Source organism: Gallus gallus, chromosome 3, assembly GCF_016699485.2.
Source record: "Gallus gallus isolate bGalGal1 chromosome 3, bGalGal1.mat.broiler.GRCg7b, whole genome shotgun sequence".
Taxonomy (NCBI): domain Eukaryota; kingdom Metazoa; phylum Chordata; class Aves; order Galliformes; family Phasianidae; genus Gallus; species Gallus gallus.
This window is the reverse complement of record NC_052534.1, coordinates 89,368,372-89,380,563: the sequence shown is the minus strand read 5'-3', so window position 1 is coordinate 89,380,563 and position 12,192 is coordinate 89,368,372. Positions and strand designations below refer to the sequence as shown.

The 12,192-nt window shown below is 38.9% G+C and overlaps 1 protein-coding gene across 2 annotated transcripts in view; it reads right to left on the bottom strand.

Moving 5' to 3' along the window:
* The window catches only part of CSMD1 (CUB and Sushi multiple domains 1), a 1,033,500-nt gene that overhangs the window by 476,878 nt on the left and 544,430 nt on the right, over positions 1–12,192 (bottom strand). For both annotated transcript variants that reach the window (XM_015284920.4, XM_015284921.4), the window contains exon 5: positions 3,534–3,741. In XM_015284920.4, coding sequence (XP_015140406.2) covers positions 3,534–3,741 — 208 coding nt within the window. The remainder of the gene's footprint in view (positions 1–3,533; positions 3,742–12,192) is intronic.

Genomic DNA, 12,192 nt, shown 5'->3' with positions numbered 1-12,192 from the left:
TGTTTTTAATTTTGCAAAAATTATGGCAAAAACAATACATGCAAGAAAAAGCCTGAGTCTGACTTATCTACAGCCATGTGAATTGCTCAGCTTTACCTCACCTGAAAATAGCTAAATAGTTCAAATCAATATATATGTATATACATGCATCTATTTCAATGTTGAGGGGTAGTCTTTGGGAAGGCTCACAAAGAGATTTTCAAATGGATGGTATCCCCAAGATATGTATTACTGATTTTACGTCAAAACATATCACATTCATTCTGAACTTCTAGATGCTTCTTAATGCCATCTCTAGATCCAACTTTGTTTTAATTTTAAATAAAACATAATTTTAGCTATAAAGAGATGTATCTGGAACCATTTAAAATGAGATTCAATGTAGAGAAATTATGTGAATAAAGATTTTATTTCACTTCTAATAGTTCACCACACAGGAGCTCTTCAAAATCTTTAAAAATCCAGACATTTCGTGAACTTTGAGATGGACTCCAGACAGAAGAAGATTTTCTGATAAGCTCCCAGAAATACTGTTCTTGGTATTGTGAAAAAGAGCGTACCAACTCCAGATAAATATATCTTACATCTTAGGTTTCTCTATGTAATAACAGATTAAGGAAGTGATTCAAATTCAGAAAGTTTCCTTCATCTACAGTGTAACTAATAATAACTTTATTTCCCTTACAGACTAAAAAATGTACTCTACCTGATCATATTCACTTTGCAAGCACTAGTATACATCTTTTTAAGCCCACTGACACTCATAGTGATTCAAAGAAGAAAGAAAAATATACATTCATCTATATACTAACATCCATTCAAAAACCAGACATACATAACTGCCCCTTACTTAGACACTCTAATTGTATCGTGGACATAAAATGAATAATGAGGTAATGTCACTTGAATATTTTATAAACTAATATCATTAGGACAGACTGCATGCACAGTCTTCAAATGATCCTTCGTAAGTAAGAAAAAACAAAAAAAATCCCTTCCTCCTCTTCAGTGCATTGAGAAACAAATCAGCTAGATAAAATTAAAACCGACTAAACATCTTTAGAAACATGTGAGGCATAGAAAAAAAATAGAATAGAATGGACTGGACTGGAACTGGATATGATAGAATATCTCATATACAGATTTTATATACACACAAGATTATTTTTTCCTCAGCATGTAGATTCTATTTGTTCTAGCATTTCCATCACTTTACTTCATTGTTTCTAAAAGGTTCATCCAGTTTTTACTGTAATTGTCATGAAACTGTTTATAATCTTATTGACATTTCTGGAGAGGGGAGGTTAATCTAAAGCTACTGCACCATACACTAAAATCACTAGAGAATCACCAAATCAAATTTGAAATTATTTTCTTTATTCTCATTCTCTTTGCTAGCATATCTGTGTTTCTGGGCTTTTCAGTAGGAAAATATTTGACTTATTCTACAGCAAATATTCCTTTAAGGGAAAGAACCATCATAATTACCACATCACACTAATGGCATATATGTCTTCTAACACAGAATTGCTGCAAAAATCTGTTGACATGATGCTAGATACAATAAAAGGCAGCAATTACAAATAAAGTCACATTTTAGGGTGACACACCTCTAGACCTTTAGTTTTAAGTAGGGAATAATTTCACATCTAAGCACAGCTGATTTTAGTAGATTATAGCACGCACTACATTTAGCATGGCTCTAATGTCACTATGGTAACCGTTCTGGTTTAAATATAGCTGAACGTGTAGCATCATTACAATTTATCCAATAACCCTTTAAACATTTCTTATAAAACTTCCCATAGCTTCTGCAAACTTTTAGGAGTAACCATAAGAACATATCATAAATCCTACTTTTTTACTGTCTAATTTTATTTATTTATTCAATTATTTATGGTAATAACATTAAGTGTGCTAATAAAAATATCTGGGGAAAAAAAAACAGAGAGAAAAAATGTTCAGATTAAATTCTAGGAGAAAGAAGATTCTTATGATCTTTCTGATTTCAAGCACTACTAGTGATCCATAACATACAAGATCAATGCAAAATATGTATCCTTTGCTTTATACATATTCTTCTACATCACCTATTCTGAGAAATCTTCTGGGGAATGGATATGCATATGTAAATGTTATTGTCTGTAAATCACAGAACCACGGAAACATAGAATGTAAAACAATTCCGATATTTATATATAAAAGTTCAGTAGCAAGTGAATTTCTTGGAATAAACTTGCAAATATATACTCATGTAGCTATTAGAGCCTATCACATAAAACCAAATGGACAGATTTTTATGTCCTTTAATAAGATTCCATTAGTTCTTCTCTTTCCAGATTTCATCATCTGCTTCTCAGAACCCACAATTATAAAACATCAGAACTGATGAATGTTGTGCATATTTCTGCCTGACAGTGGGGCAGGTGGGGTATTCGCATATTGTATTTCAGAAAGTAAAATATGAGCACTGAATTTATACAAAGCTATTTCAGTGGCTGCTGTTATACAACTTGTGGTCGCATGGACAAATGGGAGAGTAATCTTATGACAAAATCCAATAGTATCCCCAGAGCAAAGCTTGCTAAACATGAACATTTTCATTCGACAAGTTTTTTTTTTTTTTTAAACACATCAGATGCTACCTAGAACTTCACAAAATAAATTTCATTGCTTAGCACGTTACAACATAAAAAATAAAAGTGAGATTCATCAGATTTCCATAAAAAGCATTCTGAAGATAATATTCATTGTGAGCAGCAGGTCTGTGTTGGTTTTAGTTTTTTGTGGGTTTTTTTTTGTTGTTGTTTTTTCCCCAGGGCTACATTTTATAGCAATGGCATATATGCCAAATACAAGGCATTCTTCTCAGGGATGAAAACAACATAAGGCCTCTATGTGTTGCTTGCAGAAAAATCCTACTACAAACAGTTCTGTAATTTAATCAGTTAAAATAACTCATAAGAAGAACTATCATCTTTTACTTGGTACAGAGAAAAAAGTTTGAGTATTACAATTGCTAATCCTGAACTAATTAAGCCCTGATATTAGTAAGCCCTAATATTCCTAAGCCAAAATTTTAATGAGTCAACAAAAAATAAAAATACATGCATGCATGAGAACAGAAATAGAATTGAATTACAGCCTGTTTAGAACAAGATGACATGTATTTGCTCTCTATGTGTTCCTGTTTTTCTATGAGGCTGAATTTTGCTGAAAAATACAATATCATTCAAGATACAGCATCTGCTAACATGCTTGTACCAAGTTCAAATGTATAACACCGAAGAATGCTCACTGCTAAGACACTTTACCAATATAACACTTGAAGATGGAGGAAAATGAGGATTTGGAAAGTACTAGAAACAGACTACTTTATTATTTTCAGTCCTGGAGGATGAAAGAGACCAAGGAAAATATCTAACAAAGCGGCTATTACTCACAGGTTGAAACCACAGCTGCCCTTAAAAATCTTTTTAAAATGCCAACAAAGGAAAACAGAAACATGGATCTTTACAAAATCTCTCACTTACCATATTGAAGGTGCTTCTGTTCCACTGATCTCTAAGAAGTCGTATCCTTCTTCCAACTGGAAGTCAGTAAAGATCAAAGCAATAGTATCTCCTGGTTCAGCCAATATGGTCCAGGTGCAGTCAGCATTATTTTCGTACTCTGAAGGGAAGTGAGGACTTGAAATAGTTCCACTTGTCCCACGTAGTGTCCCTCCACATGCTCCTTCAGCTGATGAACAAAATAGTGATTACTAATGCAACTGCATTTTTAAATAAGTGAAGCATCATCCTCTTTCTGACATACTGAACCAAGCCCTTCTCTGCTGTGCATACAGCACCCACAAATATATAATATATACATACAGAGAAATAAAATTATCTCTTTCAGAACAAAACACAGAAAATCTTCTGGCCTTAAATCATCAGATATTTGATTTTGGTTTTTTGTTTTGTTTTGTTTTTGTTTTTGTTTTTCTTTAGCTCCAGAACAAACAAGGATGAATTTAGCAGAGACATCTAGTACAAGCTGATTTGAAGAAACTGTAGTTTGGTCCTATGAAATTATCCAAAGAAGTAGCCTAAGAAAAAGCTGAGCAGAGAATCACAGAAATTCAGTTTGGCTCTATGGTATGAATTTAAAAATAATTTTAATATTCTATTTAATTTCTTGTAACTGTAAAGAACTGTAGAAAAAAATATTCCTATAGATTAAAAATCTCACCTAATCTAAGAAGCATAATTAAAATCACATAATTCATTCTACAGTTATTTGTTCTGAATTGGGATGTTTACAGATGGCAAATAAATTCAGAATGCTTTGTTTCCAGATGGACTTTCTAAGGTTCACGTATCATCAGCTAATAATATTTCTTCTTTTTTTATGGTTACTAACTAAATTTTAAAAATACAGAACATAAGAATCTTTTGTTCAATCTGGAATGTTGTTCAGTATGCTAACAAAACAGAGATTTACCAGACTTTTTGTTGTTTTGCTTTTTCCCTAAGATTTTATTGAAAGCTTTGAAAATATTCCTAGTGTTACTAACATTGAGCATTAAAACACAATTAAAAACAAATAGACAAAAAAAAAATTGCGCATAACCCATGCAATTCAAAGATATAAAAAGTTAAAAACTCATGAAGTAGCTTTCAGTGCGTTACAATGTGGCTATGGAAGCTATAGCAACAGCAATTAAAAAATTTCTGCACAGGTGAATGATCAGATGATAAATGTTTCATTTTTTACCCATTTTATCATCTCTAGTTACTGCCATTATCATTAGGCATTATTTACATAAGATAAATGCATCTGGAGATTTAGAAACAAATACCTTGACAAGGTGCATGACACAAGGAACTTACAGTCTAATTAGCATAATATCTGAATAGCTAATTAAGGCAACATAAGGGTAGAAGTAGAACTGCTCCTTTCCATCACAGTTGAAAGCCTGTCAGTAAAAATGAGTTATAAGGGAAGATTTGAAGGAAAAAGGATTCGTTTGAAACAAAGGAAAAAGAAAACTGGCTGGACATTTTAAAAGGGAGACTACTGAATTAGGGTAAATAGATAATAAGGGACTAAAATTAAAGGGAGAAGTGGGAGCAAAGCAGAAACAGAATGTTGCATTTAATGCTAAAGCACTCTACAGGCCACTGGTGTGACCTGGTGTGACTCCCAAAAGAGGAGTAAAAGATGCTGAAGAGATTCAAACAATCTTTTTTTTTTTTCTTTTTTTTTTCTTTCCCATTTATTTGGTGTAAATCAGAGACTCAGAGAATCATATCATGGCTTGTGTCAGAAGGGACCTTAAAGATCATCTAGTTCCAACCCTTGCCGTGTACAAGGCTACCACCCACTAGATCAGGCTGCTCAGGGCCCCATCCAACCTATCCTTGAACACCTACAGGTATGGGGCATCCACAGCCTCTCTGAACAGCCTGCATCTCACTACCTGCTGAGTGAAAAATCTCTTCCTAACATCTAAGCTAAATCTTCCCTCGTTTAGTTTAAAACCATTCCTCCTTGTCCTATTACTATCTACTCATGTAAAAAGTTGGTCTTCCTCCAGTTGATAAGTTCCCTTAAGTACTGAAAGGCCACAATGAGATCTCCTCAGAGCATTCTCTAAGCCTGGCTCCCTCAGCCTGTCCTCCTAAGAGAAGTGTTCCAATCCTTTGATCATCTTTGTGGCTCTCCTCTGAACCCAGTCCATCAGTACCATGTGGCGGGAGCCCCAGACCTCACTGCAGTACTCCAAATGGGGCCTCACAAGGACAGATTGGGGAGGAAATACCTTCCCTTACCCTGATGAGCACTCCCCCTTTGATGCTGCCCAGGATACAGTTGGCCTTCTGGCCTGCAAGCACACAATATTGTTGGCTTGTATCAAGATTTTCATTCATTTTTCATTTACTCAAACCCCGAAGTCCTTCTCAAAAGGGCTGCTCTCAATGACTTATCCCAGTCTGTACATATCTGGGTTTACTCCAACCTTGCACTTGGCCTTGTTGAACGTCATTAGATTCACAAAGACCTATTTTTCAAGCCTGTCTAAGTCCCTTCAGATGACATGCCTCAACTACATGACTCAGTTTAGTGTCATCAACAAACCTGCTGAGGGTGCATTCAATCCCACAGTCTAGGTTTGTGATAAATATGTTAATAAGCACTGATCCCAGGACTGATCTTTGGGTGATACCACCCATGAGCCATTGACCAAAACCCTCTGGCTGCATACATCCAGCCAATTCTTTATCTACCAAATCATCCAGCCTTCAAATACATCTCTTCGATCTAGAGATGAGAATGTGGTGTGTAAATGTATACGTCCTTAGCTACCACAAACTTTATAAATGCTTCATAATTTCTTGGAACACAAACAGAGGAGGGCAGTTCTTTTCAATAAATGTAACGTCTTCTTGTCTGGGCCCTGTTATTTTTGTTCTCCCTCAGTTCCTGGCCTGCAATTCAGTGCATACTGAAAGAGCCATTGTGCCTCTGATGGGAAAGGCAAATGGGAAATTTAAAGAACTCATGGATAAAGTCAGGGATCAGAGTCAAATTCCTGATACACAGCACATTTAAAGATAAGAATTTTAAAAACATATAATATATAATAAGAAAGGAGAATCATGATTTGTTATCCAGTAATATCTAAAATGATGTTTTCTTCCCTTTTTATTTTAAACTCTATAGTTTTCAAGCACTTCACATAAGATCATCAACTAACAGAGCAAAGAACAAATTAACTTGATACATCTTCTGCCAATACTTCAGTACAGAAAGTAACAACTAGTTATTGATTTCCAGTGTAGTCATCATCCATATTAGAGTTTGAGTGAACCATTAAACAAAAAAACCTGCTGATTTCCACCTCTATTTTTTCAAGCTTTATGCTTGTTCATGTTTTGCCATAACTGTATGTATGTATGTGGAACTTTATATATTTAGTTAGCTAATTATTTTAGGAATCAAAATAAAAGAATGAATGGGATAGGAGTTCCAGATAATAAAAGCGTATAGGTTCTATCTGTACTTTTGAAAGACAGAAAGGATTCTTTTCTCATCCATATACTTACTAGGTCATTTGGAACTCTTTGGTACTGGCTACTTGTTATTATGCTTTGTTATGACAACATTCTCAGTGACATCATCAGTGACATTTGTGCTTAAAATGACATTAAGTAACATATTACTGGGAATTTCAGTGCTACCCACTATTTATGGTGCAGAGCACCGTTCTAACCTTTGAGCTGTGAAGCTTTGACTTTTACAGCTGACAAGGAAGGCTACATAGCTAATTATTTTTGGTAATCACATACAGAAGTCTAAATTTATATACTGTACACTATCAACAAAAGAATGGGGGATCTCAGGCTACTCCACCTATCTGCCCTGGAGTGATGCATAGCTTTTTAATCAATTCAAGAACAACATTTCTATGAAATCTGCAAGAAACCAAGTTAGCACAGAAGTAGAAAGTAGATATTAGTCAGTAGGAACACATAAATCTGTATTGCCACTGACATATGTTTTATGTTCCAAATCCTTGTGGTTTGCAGGCTTACTCACTCAGAGACAGCATCCACTCTAAGGCAACCAAACTGTTGAATGCTGTAACACAATAAATCACATAACAGTTAGTATAGGCAGGCAGGATGTGCCCACGCTAATTTTGGGTAGGTTTTGGCCTAGTGGGCATAAGTTGTATTTCACAAGAAGGCCTGAGAGCTAGTTGGCCTCTTGGATTGGTCAATCTCCTTGGCCAGTTTTCTCTATTTGATGCTTCTGTGAAGCTAGGACATTGCATGGAAATCTTAATGCATTGCTGTGGTTGGAGCAATTTCATAGGAGATATTGCCTCAGGCTTCAACAATTCAAACTCTTAAGTGATTAACAAATTGGTTCTTAAAACATGCAAGTAATTAATTCTAAGCACTCATGGTTATTTTGAAGTTGTGAGTAACTGCACAAACTGCTGTTTCTATCAGTGTAAATGACTACTTGAAGTGTAAAACTACAAATATTTGGACCTCTCAGTAGTAAGATTCAAGTGCTCAAAACTAAGAAAACATGCATATTAGATCAAGTATGCAGGCAAATGCATACGGCTTGCACCACTTGAAAAAAAAATACATACAGGAAATACAAGTAGTCTAGAAAAAACATTAGAAATTATACCATAGAATCATCAAATCGTAGAATGGCTTGGGTCAGAAGGGACCTTAAAGATCATCAAGTTCCAATCCCTCTGCCATGTACAGGGCTACCACCCACTAGATCAGGCTGCCCAGGGCCCCATCCAACCTATCCTTGAATGCCTCCAGGGATGGAGCATCTACAGCTCCTCTGGGCAGCCTGTGCCAGTACCTCACTACCTGATGAGTGAAAAATTTCTTCATAACATCTAAGCTAAATCTCCCCTCGTTTAGTTTAAAACCATTCCCACTTATTCTATCACTATCTACTTGTGTAAAAAGTTGATCTTTCTCCTGATGATAAGTTCCCTTAAGTACTGGAAGGCCGCAATGAGATCTCCTCAGAGCCTTTTCTTCTCCAGGCTGAACAAGCCCAGCTTGCTCAGCCTGTCCACATAAGAGAGGTGCTCCACTCCTCTGACCATCTTTGTGGCCCTCCTCTGGATCCACTCCAACAGTTCTGGGGCCCCCAGCTGGGACACAATACTCCAGGTGGACCTCACAACAGCAGTTCAGAGAGGGACAATCACCTCCTTTGACCTGTTCGTCATAACTCTTTTAATGGTGCCCAAGATCCAGTTGGCATTCCAGGCTGCAAGCACATACTGTTGGCTCATGAAGATGTATATGCAAATGAAAAGAATCACTATGTAATCATTGCAGATATTGAAAAATACTTTTATTTTTTTTCCTAAAAACTAGAAAGGATCTTTTCAAAAGAAATATAAGGACTGCCCTGAAAGTCATATATCCTATTTATTTCTATTATTATTTTATGTTGGCCCACAGCATCAGAGGTGGGTGCTTGAGATATGGCAATAGACATTGAACCTTCCAACCAATATTCTATTTATTTTTATTGCCACGTAATAAACAGCAGAAGAGCAGTCTGACAAAATGGTGGCTGGCATGGAAGTGTGTATGAAGCAAAGGTGTGTAAGTGAATTCCTCCATGTGTAAAAAATTGCACCCAGTGACATCTATTGATACCTTGTGAACGTTTATGGAGACCAACAGTGGATGTGAGCAAAGTGAGGTAGCAGGTAGTGTGTTTCAGCAGTGGCAACGAGAATATGAAAGACAAGCCACGTTCTGGACAGAAACACACAGCTGTAACATCATGAAACGCATCTCAATTAGTTAAGACACATAACTCAGCAGATTATGACCAGGGAACTCTGCAGAGAGTGAATATCAGCTTCCATGTGTTAGAAACTATGACAGCAACATTGTAACACTGAAAAGTTTGCACCAGGCGGATCACACTAATGCTCATGCAGGAACAGAAAGAACACCATATGCAAGTTTATCAGGTGCTACTGAACAAATATGAGGCTGAAGATAATAGTTTCCTGGATCACATCATTACCACTGACAAGCTATGGCGTCACCACTACAAGCTGGAGTCAAAATGGCAGTCCATAGAATAGTAACATCATAGTATCATAGTATCATAGAATGGCCTGGGTTGAAAAGGACCACAGTGATCATCTAGTTTCAACCTCCCTGCTACGTGCAGGGTCTCCAACCACTAGAGCAGGCTCCCCAGAGCCACACCCAGCCTGGCCTTGAATGCCTCCAGAGATGGGGCATCCACAACCTCCCTGAACCTGTTCCAGTGCTCCACCACCCCCTATGTAAAAAACTTCTTCCTAATATCCAACCTAAACCTCCCCTGTCTCAGTTTAAAACTATTCCCCCTTGTCCTGTCACTACCCACCCTTGTAAACAGCCACTTCCCTTCCTGTTTATATGCTCCCTTCAAGTACTGGAAGGCCATAATAAGGTGTCCCCAGAGCCTTCTCTTCTACAAGCTAAACAAGCCCAGTTCCCTCAACCTTTCTTCATAGTAGAGGTGCTCCAGCCCTCTGATCATCTTAGTGGCCCTCCTCTGGACCTGCTCCAAGAGCTCCACATCCTTCCTGTACTGGAGGCCGTAGGCCTGGACGCAGTACTCCAGGTGGGGCCTCACAAGAGCTGAGTAGAGGGACACAATCACCTCCCTTTCCCTGCTGGCCATTCCTTTTTTAATGCACCTCAGAACATAGTTGGCCTTCCGGGCTGCAAGCACATACTGCTGGCTCATGTTCAGCTTCTCATCATGAGAGTAGGGTTGCTCTCAAGATCTTCCCCCAGTTTGTATAAATACCTGGGCTTGCCCCAATCCAAGTGCAGCACCCTGCACTTGGTCTTATTGAACCTCATTAGGTTCTCGTGGGCCCACTTCTCTGGCCTGTCCAGGTCCCTCTGGATGGCTTCCCATCCTTCCAACGTGTCAACTGTAATGTTTTCCTTTTTCCAGTCACTGGGGACTTCATCAGACAGCCATGATCTTTCAAATATGATGGAGAACGGCTTGGCAACCACATCAGCCATCTCTTTCAGAACCCTGGGATAGACATCATCCGGCCGCATGGACTTATACACGATGTCATGAGGAGGATTCAGACCTGTTCCACCATTACAGTGGGACAGAAACCTCTCCTCACACCCTCACCTAGAGGCTCGTGGTCCTGGCAGACACAGAAAGCCCGACCACACGTGAAGACTGAGGCAAAGCACTCACTGAGTACCTCAGCTTTTTCTGTGTCTGAGGAAGCCAGCTCCCCATTGCCTTTCATCAGAGGGGGAACACTCTCCTTGGCCCATCTCCTCCTGCCTATGTACCTGTAGAACCCCTTCTTGTTATCTTTCAAATCCCTTGCCAAGTTCAGCTCCATCTGCACCTTGGCTTTCCTAATCCTATTTCTATACACACGGACAACATGTGAATGCCTCATTGAATAAAAAGTTCATGATGCACCCCTCAGTGAGTAAAGTGATGTGCACTGTCTTTTGGGGTAGGAAAGGGGTGCTACTTCTAGATTTCCTGGAAACCTGGACAAACCTTCAACTTTATTATCTACATCACAATGCTGACTAAGCTGAAGGCTCAAACATCCAGTCAGGACAGAGAAGAAGATAACCTTCTGTAAGAGACTATTCTTTGATATCATTGACTCAAAGTTTGCTGAGGAACAAGTCCAGGCAAGTCCTGGGCAAAGGCAGAGAAATCTTTTGTCTTGAGGACACTGATGGACAGGTCCTGGCTAAGGATTGTGAAATCCTCTAAGGAGCACAGATGGACAAGGCCAGGGGCAACGAGAGAGAGATAAGCTGCTGCTAATGGCCGGGAAACAGTCTTTTTGTGGGGACTTATCTCGAGGAAGATGGACATCTCAGGAGGTATGCACAGGACTCTTGCTCAAGCACCCAGGAATGTCACGTAGTCAGCAGAAAATGGAGGATAAAAGAGGGTCCAACAACCACGGCTGCGTGGAGACTGATCTCTCACCACAATGTAGAGGTTTATCTCTCACCTCGACAGACTTGAGGGGTTCTCTGCCATCTGATCTCTCACCACAACAGGGAGGCTGATCTCTCATGATCTCTCACCACGACACGAGCTTTCTGCCTTCAGATCCTTCTCTACGGACCGTTTGCTGACGGACTTCCCTGGGCCTGCTACCTGAGACCTGCTGCTTCCTCCCTGACTTACTCGGCGGCTTCTTCTGGACCCACCCGGTACCTGCACTCTCTTGTTGCCCAAGACCAGCCTCGCTGCTCCTGCCCTTCGGCCTCAGACCGTTGGAACGTCGTGCAACGGGACTGCTGCTGGATCCTGGTGGTGACTATCCCCGCTTTACGCAATTCTTGCCTCTTTCTATCTTTTCTATCGCTCGCCTTCCCTTCCCCATCACCCCAATCCTTAATAGTGTCCGTCCTCCCCTTTCTTCATCTCCCTTATTAACATTTGTAATAAACTGGTCGGACCAACATTTGAACCGTTGTTTCTTAATCTCATGCCGGGCATACTTATTTCAAAGAACCTCCTCTCCCCCCTATAAATTGGAGCAAGACATTTTTTTATGGCGTATAAATTGGAGCGAGACACCTTCTTCCAGCAACATGGTAACACCAGGCCCCTAACTAATGCCAAGAC